This window comes from Bubalus bubalis, chromosome X (assembly GCF_019923935.1).
Source record: "Bubalus bubalis isolate 160015118507 breed Murrah chromosome X, NDDB_SH_1, whole genome shotgun sequence".
NCBI classification, from domain to species: Eukaryota; Metazoa; Chordata; class Mammalia; order Artiodactyla; family Bovidae; genus Bubalus; species Bubalus bubalis.
The window spans coordinates 52,263,031-52,278,208 of NC_059181.1; the positions used below are offsets into that span (position 1 = coordinate 52,263,031).

General features: G+C 48.5%; 1 protein-coding gene and 1 long non-coding RNA gene across 2 annotated transcripts in view; both read right to left on the minus strand.

The window, feature by feature from the left end:
• LOC102407787 overlaps positions 1-2,026 on the minus strand; it is a 28,722-nt gene extending 26,696 nt beyond the window's left edge. Inside the window, exons 1-2 of the long non-coding RNA XR_326218.4 lie at positions 1,781-2,026; positions 1,594-1,667 (exon numbers count right to left, since the gene is read on the minus strand). This is a non-coding gene — a long non-coding RNA (uncharacterized LOC102407787). The remainder of the gene's footprint in view (positions 1-1,593; positions 1,668-1,780) is intronic.
• Positions 2,027-7,026: 5,000 nt separating this feature from the next.
• On the minus strand, positions 7,027-14,208 carry TSPYL2 (TSPY like 2). The gene is made up of 7 exons (XM_006042979.4): positions 13,231-14,208; positions 11,737-11,814; positions 11,500-11,611; positions 11,274-11,419; positions 11,062-11,159; positions 9,999-10,729; positions 7,027-7,706 (listed from the first exon to the last, which is right to left on the minus strand). The coding sequence occupies exons 1-7, from the start codon at positions 14,047-14,049 to the stop codon at positions 7,579-7,581; spliced, it is 2,112 nt and encodes a 703-aa protein (XP_006043041.4). The 5' UTR covers positions 14,050-14,208; the 3' UTR covers positions 7,027-7,578.
• Positions 14,209-15,178: the final 970 nt, after the last annotated feature.

Here is a 15,178-nt window from a genome sequence, read left to right on the forward strand (position 1 = left end):
TTCAAGTAGCCTAGAGGAGGTCAGGATGGGTGAAAGAGAGGGAGTAAGTGGGGAGAGTCATAGGAGATAAGATCAGAGAGCTTGTGGGAGCCAGATCATGGATTTTAATATATAATGACTTTTCCAGTAATTCAACAACCATATAAATTGAGGGAAGATTGCACTTTGTTTTGTTTAGAACCTTATGAAGAACTACTCATCATCTAGGAAAATCACATCACCCTATCCGTGGTTTCTGAGTCACAGTGTAGCTGTCACACTCCCAGGTACAAGCATTATATGTTCAAGACCACTCCATTATGTTCAAGACCACTCCATTATGTTCAAGACCACTCCATTATGTCTTCTGGTGGAATTATATCCCAGCCTTTACATATTGAAATATATATTTTAAAAGAAAAAAAAAGATAACGAAATATATATTGCTTTATTATAAATTATTTTTCCTTTACTTCTCCCTTATATCCAATTAGGACACTATATTGGTTTTGAGGGGAATTATGTGTGTAGACAGATTCTATTATCTATGCACTTCAGTTCAGAACAGTGAAGGAGATATTTCAAAATGTACATTATAAAAATGGAGTGCTATGTCCAAAAGGTATGCGAACCACTAAGGCAAGGCAAAAAAAAACCAACAGGACTATTCAGAAACTAGGGTGAGAGTGAAGGGGATTTTGCTGATGACGGAAGGTGAGTTCCAGACACCTGGTCAACTCCGGGGCTGTAATGAGAAGACCCCTGGTCTCTGGTTTTCTTGTAGTAACTAACATGATACAGGATAGGAACCTGATTCACTTTTTCATCTAAGCGGCTCCCCACCCTACGGGGGTAGGTCTCACGTGTTTAACACAGTAGCTGGGGAACAAAGAGGGTTGTCTCCTCAAGGAGGCCAGAAGCAGCCTAAGGCCAGGCTCCGTTTTTTTTACCCACAGAACAGACAAGAGCCCCAGACTAAGCTGATAGGCACTCTTAGGCCAAGCTCATTGCTATAAACAATGTACCTCTAACCTGTTTCGGGATGGGAAAGAGGCAGAAAGAGGAAAAGCAATAACAGAGAAAGAAACATTCACAAAGAAGAACCAATTTGGGTGGGGGGAGGGTCAGAGACAGGAAAAAATAAAGGCAAAGGCCAAGAGAGACTATATTCTTTTCAATCATAACAGTTATTATTTATTGACACTTTTCTAGGGGCCAGGTAGCAGGGCAAAGTGAGGCACATGTATTGTCTGAGGAGAATATTAGACTCCCATTTGACGGATGAGAAAACTGAGGCCCAGCTGGATGGGGCTCGAGGTTTTACAGCTAGTTTTTACTGGTTGGATCAGCATTCAGCCTTCTAGGTCTGGGTGGTCTCCTATGTCTCAGAGAGGGAGCCAGACAGAAAGGTAAAGGCAGACAGAAAGGTGGGGATAGACACAGAGGAAGGGGGAGTGGAGTGGGCAGAGAGAGACGGAGACTTTCAGACAAGCAAGCAGACAATCACGTGAGCTGCAGACCTGCAAAGGTCTGCAAAGTACACCGTTTACCAAGAGACAGAAATGAGGGGAGCGCGGAGGGCGGGCATGGGGGTGGGCTCCGCAGGGTACTCACCTGGTTGCTGTCTGGGGCCGCAGGAGCACTCGCCTTCCTTTTGCTACCCGCACGATCCTCCGCAACCTGGTGACCTAGGGTTGAGAGGCCGCCGGGATAAAAGCTCGCCCAGGTCCAACCTCTCACGCGCTCCAGCTGGGCATCTTTCCCCCCGCGTCCCCTACCCCCAGTCTTGACAGAGTCTCACCGGGAACCTCGGGCCGTCGGTGTCGCCACTGCCTCGCGCAAGCAGATTCCAGGTACCGGCAACTGGATCTCGCGAATGCACCGGATGCGTCCCTCCCGCCTGCCAGAGCGTTAGGGGTGGTCTCAGGCCGCCACTGCTACCGACGGCTCCAGGATCCTATTGGAGGAGTGCCCTCCTGTCTTCCCTGGGATTGGCTGGAGGTGGAAACACTTTATTTTTACCGCCCCCCACACCCAGCTAGGATCCAAGCCCAAGAAAACCCGCCCCTCTGGGGGTCTTTGATTGGTTTATGAGACAAGCCCATTCTTTAATAGGATTGGCCAGGAGTACGATCGTCATCGCTCTTTGCCAGTCGGTTCGACACATCTTCGGGCGGTTGGTTGGGAGCACGCAGGCGCGAAGCCCAAAGTGAGGCCTGGCGCGAGTCACTGGACAATCTGAGATGCGCAGCTTCTTGACGTTTTATTCTCCGTAAACCACCGCTCCGCTAGCCTGCAGGCATTTCTGAGCCAGGTTTTCCTCGCTCAAAGTGAAAGTAGTTCCCAGTTTTATCCCTGGAGGATAAGGTGGTTATAGGCGTCTGGCCAGTCATCCACCAGCCCCCGCTACTTGCTGATTAAGACATTGGTCAAGTGACAACCTCATTCAGAGCCTCAGCTTAACCATCTGTGAAATGGGAAGATAATTTTTAAAATCTTACCTGAAAATGCCATCCATTCAATAGGCGATTCAATGAGAGAACATAAATTAGTTGCCTGGAGCATAAATAATTAAGGTCTCCCGTCCCAATTCTTGCCTTTGCCGTTGTTTCAGATTTAGGGAACTTTGGCTCAGAGAGGCAAACTGATTGACTTAAGGTCACACAGCAGTACGACCCAGAGTAAAACCCCCGGCTTCTGTCCTCCAGACGAAAAGGGTTTAAGAAGGAAGGAGATACAGGAAGGCCCTTCCTATTATCAGGGTTTCTTAATTTGGGTTCACAAACCTCACTCCAGTCCAGCTGGGACAGGGTTTAGAGGGGTTCCTGAATTTGGATGGGGGAAAATTTTTTTTTTTCCCACTCTCCTGTAATTGAAATTTAGCATCTTTTCAGCAAAGAATATAACTCACCATAGTAGTAATAGTACCCGTGACTCCATCACTAATAGAAATTACAGAGATTTTCATGTCATATTATAGATGTTGCACATTTCTTGAAATATATAATCTCATATCTCAAAAGCATATTTGTCATTAGACTGTCCATTAGATCTTGTGATTGAATGGGTTAACAAGGAGCAAAAACACATATTTGTTTTTCCATATTTTAATAACAATATTTAAATATACTCAATATTTTATGGCTCTAATTATTTTATTTTATGCATTCAAAAGATATTGTTTTCTGAGAAAAGATGCATAGGCTTCACCAGATCACCAAGCAGGTCCATAGCACCCAAAAATGGTTATAAACACTTGTTTCAACTCTGTGCTCCAGGGGGACAAAAACTTGGTCTATTCATGTTCCCTTGCTGTATTCTTATCACTGAGTTTCTATCAGGCACACAGCATGTGCTCAATAAATGTTTATGGAATGAAAAATAGGATGCTTCCCTAACCATCCTCCACATTCCCAACCACGGGAGCCACTGATGGCCTTTTTGGTCACCAAAGAAGGAGGGATCTAGTTTCCTGAATTTAGTTTTGTCCTTGCCAATCTACTTTTAGTCACAGAAGTGGGTGGCACTTTAAAGGTCTGGTCCTAGGAAGTCCTGGGAACCTCACCCTCAGGAAGTTGCTCCAGGCTTCAGGGGAGTGGGGTGAGTTGTGATGGATATAAAGACAAGTAGCTTCAGCATGGGAACAAGCCCTGGGGCACAGTTCCTCACTCTCCTCCTGGTTTCTGTTTGGGGTCCCAGCAGATGGACCTGTCTTCATTGGTCTTCAGCAAAGACTATATTCTGGAGTTGGATGTGACCTTAAGGACTTCTAGAACAGTCCTCCCTTTTGGAGGACCAGACTGGGCAGAACTGAAGCCACACCACACACTGAGGAGTGAGGGCACAGGGAAAAGATGTCATCCTAGACAAAGAACATTTTCTTCTCCCATGCCTCAGTCCAGGACATGAGCATCCTGGCCAAGTATATTAAAATTAATATACTAATATATTAATAATTAATAGTGTATTAATAGAATTAATATATTATAGTAATACTAATATACTACAGTATATTAATATACAATTAGAATTAATATTCTAATTAATATAATTAGGACCAATAATTGGGTCCTAACAGTGTCTCTGAAGTCAGAGGCCCTTTCTGACAGGATGAGTAAAGAGGAGCCAGGATGAGAGGCTAGGAATTTAATTTAGCAAACTTCAGAGGTTTGCTTTAAGACTAGACTCCATTTGGGATCTTAGGCTGGTTGCTTCTCCTGGGCTGATCCCCCAGCACAATTAGTCTGTCTGGAGATGGGAAAACTGAGACCCTCTAGAGAGGGTGAGGGAGTCACGTTGTGTGCCAGAGTAGACTCAGGCAAGGATACCCAGGCTATCTTTCTCCAGGTCCTTTGCCCCTGCTGCTTTCCCCTCCCCTCCACTTCATCACATGCTCATTAGGACTGACTCCAGATACTGCACATAGGTGTTTCTTTCCTTTGCCCAAGATGCCTTGACTCAGCATCCTGTACTCTCAGCTTTGGCCCTGGGGCAAGATGTTCCCCTTTCTGGGCCAGAGTCTCCTCTACCCACTTCTGATAGTGTGGTCCCAGGTTAGAACCAGAGGCATCCAAGCTACCATGCTTTCCCCAAAACATTTATCACAATCTGGAGTATATCCAAGATCTAGTATTCTAACCATTTCACAGGAGGTCCCACAGCAACCTGGCAGTCATCTCTGACTTCTCTCAGTCCCTCTTTTTCTATACTTAGAGCCTGTTGATTCTAGCATCTTAAAAGCACTCATAGAATACACACATTTTTTGTGCAGGAGAATTCCAATTAATTTATGTAGATACTTCCCCATCAAGGAGTTGGAGGATAACTCTCCACTCCCTAAGCACGGGCTATGCTTAGTGGCTTCCTTCCAGAGAATACAGTATGGAAGGTGGGGGAATGGAGTGACTTTACAGTGGAAAAACCTGACATACACTACCTCAGCCAGGTGGTCAAGTTAACATCAACAGTGATAACACATATTGATAGCATGTACCTTTGATATGATACAAAGAGACTGGTACTTTATTTCTATGATCCTCCTTTCCCAAACCCATAACTCCTGTCTAATCATGAGGAAAATACTAGACAAATCCCAATTGAGGGACATCCTGCAAAATACCTGACTAGTATTCCTCAAATGTTGATGACTCCAAGTCATCAAAAATGAGAAAAATCTGAGAAACTGTCACAGCCAAGAGGAGTCTATGGAGACATGATGACTGAATGTAATGTGTCCTAGATGGCATCCTGGAAGAGAAAAATAAAATTTAGTGAAAACTAAGGAAATATGGACTTTTGTTAATAATGTTTTGATATTTGTTCATTAATTGTGACAGACATATCATACAAATGTAAGATGTTAACAACAGGGGGAACTGGTAAGGTATACTGGTAGGGTATAGGGACACTCTCTGTATTATCTTTGCAATGATTTTGTAAATCTAAAACTTCCAAAAGATAATATTTTAAAAACCTCCCGTATTCTTCCCCATCACGCCTTTCTCACCTTAGGTATAGCATCAACTTCTTCACTGCTCTCCCTCCCTCAAATCAATGCTCCTGCTAGCCAGCAGAGGGCATGATGTAAAACACAAATCAAACCTTCTGAAGCCTTCCCCAAAATAAGAGCTGCTGTTGCTGCTAAGTCACTTCAGTAGTGTCCAACTCTGTGTGACCCCATAGACGGCAGCCACCAGGCTCCCCCGTCCCTGGGATTCTCCAGGCAAGAATACTGGAGTGGATTTCCATTTCCTTCTCCAATGCATGAAAGTGAAAAGTTAAAGTGAAGTCTCTCAGTCATGTCCGACTCTTAGCGACCCCATGGACTGCAGCCTACCAGGCTCCTCCATCCATGGGATTTTCCAGGCAAAGTACTGGAGTGGGGTGCCATAAGTTCGGGAGGTATATGGCAGAAGACATACCCAGATGTCTGGGATCTCTGTGTAAGTTATTATGATTCATAAAGAATCTGGGAGGTTTCTGTGGTGTTCGTGGAAATAAATTTCCTGTATCCAAAACGTAAAGCCACTGGGCCTTTCCTTAGATATCTCCCAGATAAAGCCTGTCTTTCAGACGTCCAACTCCTGACCGTTCCCGCCTTGCCCCCACTGCTGCTGCTGCTAAGTCGCATCAGTTGTGTCCGACTCTGTGCGACCCCAGAGACGGCAGCCCACAAGTCTCCCCCGTCCCTGGGATTCTCCAGGCAAGAACACAGCTACATAGTAATTTTCCTTTTCTCTTCCTTTGAAAAGTAGTTAAAGTGTTAGTCGCTCAGTCGTGTCCGACCTTTTCCGACTCCATGGACTGTAGCCCGCCAGGCTCCTGTGTCCATGGAATTCTCCAAGTAAGAATATTGGAGTGGGTAGCCATTCCCTTCTCCAGGGTATCTTCCCCACCCTGGGATCCAACCTGGTCTCCCGCATAGCAGGCAGATTTTTTACCGACTGAGCCACCAGAAAGCCCTGCTTTTCTCTCTATGCAAACTCCCCAGCCAGGGCTCTCTTTTCTTGCCTTCTCTCCCAGGTACAGCCCCAGAGATCATGCACCTTCTTCCTGAGAGAGCACTTATGCATTACTGGATTAAATCCTAACTGATATCATTTTTATTTCACTACATGCGAATGAAAAAAATGGATTCCTCTAGCTCCCCCTCTCCCAGCTCATACTAGGCCCGAGGAAAGGTTTGACGCATGATAAATAAAAAGATCACTGAATAAAATGTTCCAGAGCGCAGGGCGTTTCTGTGCGCGTGCGCGGAGGGGAAGGCGTGGGAAGCTGTTAGCTACCTGCCTGGGTCTACTGCGGCCTCCGGGAGAGGGAGGGGCTCCCTCAGCCTCGCCCTGCCATTGGTCAGGATGGTCCGCATTGACCTGACGCAACATCTCTGCGGTTGGGAGGAGCTCGCCCCTAGCCAGGCACCCCCACCCCCCAGCAACTACCATCTTCCTGGCCCCTGCATAGACGAGGCGCCTACTTGCAGGCCTGTGGGAACGGAGACTGGCTGCTGGGGACCGCGCACCGAGTGGGACAAAAGACTCGAAACAGCACTTTGAATTTGCTCACACTTTTATTAGGATTACCAGGGTCCAGAGGGAACGAGGCGGGACTTCTGGGGGAGGGGGACAGGAATACCGCAATGGCGAAGCGGCCTTGCATAGACACCGAGGCAGGCTAGCGGGCGCAGCTGGGAAAGGCGAGGGGTGGAGGAAAAGAGAGAGACTTGGGAGAACAGGGTGGCAGCAGAGCCCCCCAAGGCCACAGCAGCCCTCCCCGCTTCGGGATTAAGGGTGTCCACTCCACACAGCACGAGGAGGGGGATAGAGGGGCCCTGACCAAAGCATCACAATAATACGTTTAGCAGCACACAGAAGCCTGCGGGGGAGGAGGGCTAAAAGGAAGGGGGAAGCCCCCATTCCCTCCCCCCCAAAATAAGAATTTCTCAATTACTAAACCATAAAAATAAACTTTAAACCCGTGTACGAAGTCAATCACCCCCCAGAAGTGCAATGCGGGGCCGCTCGGCCCTAGCTGATAGGGAGGGCAAATGGGGCAGGGGGAGAAGGATATAGAAGAGAAGCAGCCCCTGAAGGGGTAAGACGTTTATCCCATTTGGCCCCTCTTTCCAGGGATGGCCCAAGGGTTTTGGACCTGAAGCACCTTCTCCATGTCGGAGTCTCCTGAGTCGTCTTCGATTCCTTCCTCATTGCTGTTCTCCCCTTGCTCACTGCCTGCACAGGACAGAGAATCAAGGAGGGGAAAATGGAAGAGGGTGGTTAGATGGACGGGTAGATATCACTCTTCATAGGGAACAGAGCCCACAGTCAGGTTTTGGGGGGCCTGGGATCACTTATCAAGCACCTCTGCTTGGAACAAGCAGCTAAGTATGTGTGTGAGAGTAAGGGGCAGTGGGAGGAAAGCAGGAAGGCAGGGTGGGCTGCCCCTGTCCTAATTGATACATCTCTGAAAGTAGCTTTTTCTCCCAGTGTATGCAATGTGTGTGTCTCTTCCTGAGCTCTGACTTCAGCTGAATAAACCTTCTATTCATCCAGAGGCTGCTCCCTCTTTTTCCCTGGTGTGATTCAAATAGGCCTAAGTCTGTCTTCTTTGGCCCAATTCCCCACCCCTGCTCCCACACTAGGGTTGTGCAGATAACTCTGCCTCCCCTTTTCTGAAAGGAGATGCCACTGAGTAGGAGGGGATGAGGCCGGCAATTCCCTCAGTTTCCCTACCTAAAAATATGTCTAGATTAAATCTACTCACTTATTCAACTCCTCCTTTCTTGGTGCCCTCAATGGAAGTTTGCCAGGGATACCATGGCCAAAACTCCCAGGAGTGGCTGGTCCTCCTGCTCCTTCTACCTCCCCCACGGGGCTGCCTCTCCTCTATTTGCCTGCCTACAGCCAAGCTCAAACATACCCCTTGTCTGCCTTCTGCCATCTACTTCTTAGCCAAGATTTGACTCTATTACCTTAACCCCTGCTCATCCCTCCCTCTTCCTATTGTGGTCTGGTTCTACCCCTACCAAGCCACTGAAACTACTCTTCCCAAGGTCACAGATGATCTATTCAGCTGCTAATACAATGAACACATCCCGGCCCTCATTTTACTTGTCCTTTCAGGACCACTGGACACTACTGACAATTCCTTCCTTCTCAGAATGTTCCATGACTTAGTTCTCCTCCTAACTCTACCCTCTCAGAGTCTCAGTTTCTCCATCTATAAAAGGAGGATAATAGTACCTACTTCTTAAGAGTTGCTGTGAGAATTAAATTACTTAAAGCAAGAAAACCCTTAGTACAGTGTCTGGCACATAGTAAACACTTCATTAATGTTAATTGGACCCAATTAACATTAACTGGCCCCAGAATCCAGATATAGGATTCTGCCCTGGCTTGTTACCTACCTCCTTTCTTTACAATTTCTGACTTCCCAGACATACCACTAACCACCTGCCTCTCAGACACCTGTACCTGTGTCCAACAAGCCCTTCCAACTCCATGTTCTTCTCTGCATCCCACCAATCCCACTGCCATGCCATTCCCCATCTCATGAAATGGTGCTTCCTTTGGCCAGTCATCCAGGCCAGAACCAAACATGGCAGTTACCTTAAATACTGCTTTCTCCCTCAACCCTCCATGTGCAACCTTCCTCAGCATTTCCCAAAATGCTTTTTTTGGTGGACAGTGAACAATGGCTTCTGTGATCAATGTTTGGGAAATGCTGACTTCCACAATGTTTAAATAGGTTTCTTAGAGTAGGATTTATCAGAGCCTTTCAGGTGCCAATGTACATGTGACTCTACATAAGGACATTATTGTATGCAGTATTTCCCCAATATATTTGACCACTGAACCTTTTGTGAGAACCTTTTGGTGAAGGGTCTTTAGAAGACAACTTGGTAAACCCTGACAGACAGACTATGCATTTTCAGCCTTCTAGGTTCTTTTTCATGTGATCCCTTCCACCAAGAATGCCCCATAATGCTCCTTAATGTGAAGGCAGCCTCCAATTCAAATGTTACTTTCTCTAGTTCTCCCCTTCCTAATTCTGGAGATAAAATTAGCTCCTCCCTCCTCTGGGATCACTGAGCACACTGTTCACTTCACCCCCAGCTCCCCAATCAAGCCTGGGAGTTCCCAGAAGGCCAGGGCTGGGTACAGAGTGTGCTGAATTGCAATGTGTTTGCCACTTTTTTCCCTCTGTGTGTGAACCTGTCTTAATTTACCACCCACTACCTCCTATCTTTTCTCTCTGCTTCATTTGTCTTGTGCTCTGTTACAACCTATCTGCCTATCACCAAGAACTGAAATTTGTTTCTTTGGTTTTGATGTTTCCTGGCCTTGCTTAATTTAAAAACTTCCTGAGAATGCTTTTTTCTTTTCTCCACAAGAGCAGATTGTGCTCATGCCTTGATACTCTGACCCTGGCCGGATTTTCTCTGACAGAAGAGAAAGGAGGTAAGACAAAAGATGAGGGTCCAAAGAAAAAAACAAAACATAAAAGGTAAGGGTCCAGCTCACCTTCCTCACTGCCCTCCTCCTCTTCCTCCACTGACGATTCTTCTTCAGAGATGTTCTCTACTTCGTCCTCATAGTCATCCTCGTTGGTATTGTTATGGTGATCCTTGTCAGGGTCTTCAAGGTAATTCTCGTAGTCTTCAATGTCTCTGTCGTCATCATCACTGCCTTCATTGTCACCTTCGTTGCCATCATCATCACTACCTTCATTGTCATCTTCACTGCCATCATTATCTTCAATATCACTGCCATCATTGTCTCCTTCATTGTCACTGTCCTGGTTGTTGCCATTGCTCCTTTGGTTGCCATCTTTGGGGTTCTCATCACCACTGGGGTTCTCATCAGCATTCTCATCGTTGTCATCAGGGTTCTCTTCGTTCTCATCAGTGTTGTCATCTTCAGGGTTCTCACTGTTGTCATTGGTACTCTCCTTGTCATCAGCACTCTCATTGTTATCAGTGGTTTCATTGTCATTGGGGCTTTCGTTGTTGTCGGTGGTCTCATTGTGGCCAGGGCACTCGCTGTCACAGAGGCTCTCACTGATGTCAGTTATCTCGTTGTCAGTGGTCTCGAAGCAGTCAGTAGTCTCCATGAAGTCAGAGATCTTGACATCATGAATGGTCTCATTGTCGGTGATACCATCACTGTCTGAGGTCTCTCCAATAATGTCTTCCACGATGTGATAGTCATCAGAGTCGTCCATGATCACCACTTCATATTCATCCTTGTTTTTACTGTGGGGAAGTCTGGGGTTGAGTATAGGGTTGGTGGGAGGTGATGTACCCAGAGCAGACAAACACTGAAAGGTGGTAACAGGGGAGGCAATAGGCTACAAGGGTTCCCAGGGATGAGGCTAGGTGGGGAGAGTCCCATTTCTGCCCCTGAGAGCATAACCTCAGCCAATCACTCCCCATTTCTAGGCAATATGTTTTACCCACTTGTAAAACATATTGGATTGGATCATCTCAAAGGTCCCTTTTGGCTCTATGAATACTGTGTGACACTAGCCTAGTCTTTGCCCCACCCTTAACAAACCACCTCTCAGCCATCAACCCTCTGCCATCACCTTTCTTCTTTTTCTTGCTTCTTTCTGCTTGTTCTGTAGCCTCCTTCTCCCATCATGTAGTAACGCACAGGGTTAACCCACAGGTCATTCTTGATAATCTGTTGAAAGAGACAGGGGAAGAGAGCTATGAGCACAAGTCCCAGAGCCTACTCCCAATCCCCTAAGGGTAAGCCTAGCAAGGTTTTCCCTGGCAATGCCAGGAGGGGCCCCACCTCAGCAATCCTGTCAGCCTCTGGGAGGCTATGGTTTGAGAACCAGCTGAAGAAGCTGTGGTTGGCATCCTGGTTCCCATGCCTGTGGGCCTGAGGTTCCTGGCCCCGGTGCCAGCGAATTGGGGTGGAGTGAGACACCAGCCGGCCTGGGGAAAAAGGAGGCTATAGAGAGGGCACTGGACAAGGTTAGATGGGGGGATGAATTTGCTCTGGGGCTACCTCTTACCTGAGCGGTTGCGCTGGAACTCCTTGACAATCACCATATTTGTGAAGTAGGGGTTTGTCTGGAAGTATAGCTTCATTTTGTAGCCCATGGAGATATGTCTGAGATCCTGTACCTGCTCAGGGTGGGGGTAATGGTGGAATTCCCACCACACTGTGGCCCCTCCCACCCAATCCCCCCTCACCTCCAAGGACCAGATTCCTTGCCCAGTCCTAGTAGAAAAGATCTCTTTGGCCTGACCTGTAGGTTGGTCAAGTAGCGGAAAATGTCTTCATCGCGTTGGCTGATCAAGATTGAAATTTTGGGGTGGTTGAGGAACTGATGGAGGGAGCAGTTTAGGTCAAGGAGTGACTGTTCAATGAGAAGGAGGGAAGGAAGGCCAGGCGGGGCTATGCAGGGCAGAACAAAAGAGAGGCTGGAGCAGAATTCCTTCTGTGCTCATGTGATGTATGTGGAGCAAGTAGGTCATGCAACAAGACCCATACTTTTATTCCCATGATACCATGTGGTGAGAGCCTGTGTTTAAAAATATCAAACCTCTATATTAGGTGGCCCTGCCATGGTTCACATCTGCTGTGTGTTTGGGTGCTGGGAGTCTATACCCAAGTGATGTTGTGTCTCTGAGTGTTCACAAAAGACATTGTGTGTCTGGGGGTTAAAGGCCCATATCCAAATGATACTATATCTGGTTGCTGATGGCCTGTTGTCACATGATGTTATATATTTGGGTGTTATGGGTATGTATCCACATAATGTTGTGTGTCTGTGTCTGAGAGCTTGTGTCCAGGTGATGGTGTGGTCTGGGTACTGAGGACCTGTGGCCACATAATACTGTGCCTGGGTACTGGGGGCCTGTGATCATGTGATATGTATGTATGACAGTGTCAAGTGTCTGTGTCCATGTAATTCTATTAGGACGTTAAACCCATGTGTTTCTAATATGTTACATGGTCCCCCAGAGATAAGCTTATCACCAACAGTGAATTATTATTATTTCCTTCATTTAACTTCTTAATCTCTATTCCTAGATACCCCTTTTCCTGATTCTTCAGGGCTCTGCCCCCCTCCTCTCCAGCCAGGATTGGGGTCTCACTAGAATCTAAGTAGAAACCTAGGCATGCACAGCCATGTGTGACTTGGGTACCCTTTCTGGGCCAATTCTCTGCTGTATGCCCTTCCCCTCCCTCTTCACTGTCTCTGAGTCAGTTTATCTTCCATGTCCCCCTCTCCCCACTCCTCCTTTTACCATCTCTGATCCAATTTTTCTGCTGTGTGTCTCTGTCCTCCCCCTTTCACTGTCTGTGATCCATTTTCTTTTAATGCTATGCTCCTTCTCTTTCCCTTTCCCATATGTGGTCCAGTTTTTTTTTTTTTAATATTTAATTATTTATTTGGCTGCACCAGATCTTAGCTGCAGCATGTGGGATCTAGTTCCCTGACCAGGGACTGAACTCGGGGCCCCCTGCTTTGGGAGCACAGAGTCTTAGCCATTGGGCCACCAGGGAAGTCCCTGTGGTCCAGTTTTAATGGGCCCCCCCTCCCCTTTCACCATCCCCAGTTCAGCTTCTCTGATGTTTTGCCACACTCCTTCCATCCCTTCTCCACCAGACTTCCTCATTCTTCCAACAGGGGCCCGCCCCCACACCCTTTCACCCAGTCTGTCCCTCCTCCCACCGCCCCCCACCCAATTCTGGTCATGGGCTCCTGGCCCATGAGTATAGATGACAAGGATACTGCTTTGACCCAGAAGCCTGGGATATTCTGGATGATAAGATCTCTGCGCTCCAGGAAGGGTCTCCTCATCTGGATGAACTTGCGCTTGAGGCGGAGGAAGGCCTTGCCAGCCTTGATATTCACCGCCTCCAGGTCTAGCTGAATGTTTTCCAGAGCCTGCAGGATGCACTCTATCTTCTCGGCATTTTTCTCTAGGCTTTCCCTCTTCACCTTCCTGGGCTTCCTCTTCCTCCTCCTCCTCCTCTTCCTCACGCTTTCCTTTTCATCCTCGTCGTCGTCTTCCACGATGATGACGGTCTCTTCTCTCCCTCTTGGACCGGCTAACCTCTGGTACCCCCGCCCCCCTGAGCTACAGGTTTCTAGGGCCTTCTCTACTGCAAAGCTGCTGGGCTCCGTCACCTGGAAGTCAATCTCCAGGCTTTCTCCAGAAACCTCTGAGGGAGAGAGCGTTTCTAGGCTCTCCGCGAGAGGGGGCGACCCCCCGTACCCTGACTCGACTGCGGGCTCCCAGCCGGGACCCCCAGCCCCCAGGGTGAAGTACGCGCGGATACCCCCCTCCTCAAGAATGACATAAGGCGGAGGCGGGGGCAGAGCGGGGCCCAGTCCCACCCCCCTCATGTCAGCCAGCACCTGTGCCGCCTCGGTTTCCTCCTGGAGCCTCGGGCGCTGCTGAGGTGGAGGCAGGGGCAGGCGCAGGAGAGGAGGAGGAGGAGGAGGAGGAGGTGGCGGCGGCGGCGGCAGCAGCAGCTCACTCTGAGGGGGCTCAGAGCCACTAAGGCGGCGGGCCTTGGCCGGAGGCCCTTCATCTGCGCGGTCCATGGTGACCGCGTTCGCACAGCTCGGCCCTTCGCGCTCGGCCGGGCCGCCGCTGCTCGTCACACCTGAAGCGAAAATGCCGAGCTTCACGCGACCAGCTCCGCTCTCAGCCTCGCTGTGGCGCTCCCTCCCACAGCTCCTGCCGTACTCCCTCCGCGCCAATTGTCAGGCCCCGCCCCCTCGTGACGCCAGGGGCCGTCCCGCCTCGCCATTGGCTGCCAGCCGTCGCGGCGGCCCTTGCGCCCCCTAGCCCCCCGCCTGCTCGCACGCAATCTGCTTGCCAACACCGCACCTCATCACTTTCCCATTGGCTTCCCTCAGGCCCGCCAATCACCGGGCTGACTCCCTCAGCGACCGTCTGGACTGTGCAGGTCGATTGGCCGCGGGGAGATCTGAGGGGAAGAAGCCCCTCTCCCTCACCCTCCAATGTTTTATCCAATGGGAAAAGTACCAGTGGTTCTGAAGACCCAAACGCAAAACAAAAAACAAGCGCAAGCAGTGAGCAGGATGTGCTCAGATAGACTCGAGAGCCTCGCTGTCATTCTCTCCCTCCTCCCCCCTCCCTGTCAGCAACTACGCACTTCTTAAATCTGCCCCTTCCCCTCGGCCCTGCTTTCGCCCCTGCAGCGGCGAGCTCTGAGGCGGCAAACTCGGGGCTCGGGTGGCCCTGAAGGAGCCTGGGGTTTAGAAATCGAAGGTCTTTTGGGGCCAGGTTTTGACGTGGCATTTCCCATTTCTGCAAAATGGCTCTAGCAATAATAATCACACCAAAAAACTAACTTCCTCTGCGTCATGAAAATTATTGTGATTCAGTTCATCTGCTAGATCTTTCTAGGACTTTCTATTTCTTCATCAACTCCATACTTCTTTACACCCTTTCCTCTCAATTTCCTCAAAAAATTGAGGAATTTTTCCCCAAAAAATTTCCTCAAAAAAATGCTGCTTTTGATTGTATTTTAGATTTTGGGCGGGAGGGGGGGCAAATGGATGGTCTCTCATGAGGCACAGTGGTGGGGTTCTGACTTCCGTCTGGGATTCGTGTCACAGGTCTGCTTCTCACTTTTAAACCCTGACAAAATCACTGCCTTTTTCTGAGCTTGTTTCCCCTCCTCTAAATAAGGTGTCACTAAAA

What these genes read in the sequence shown, in the direction of transcription:
- TSPYL2 (XM_006042979.4), bottom strand. Translation starts at nt 14,049, where the DNA reads ATGGACCGCGCAGATGAAGGGCCTCCGGCCAAGGCCCGCCGCCTTAGT. An exon ending in GCTACTTGACCAACCTACAG is followed by an intron (nt 11,612 to 11,736) that starts GTCAGGCCAAAG and finishes CACCCTGAGCAG; the next exon opens with GTACAGGATCTCAGACATAT. An exon ending in AGGCTGACAGGATTGCTGAG is followed by an intron (nt 11,160 to 11,273) that starts GTGGGGCCCCTC and finishes CTCTTTCAACAG; the next exon opens with ATTATCAAGAATGACCTGTG.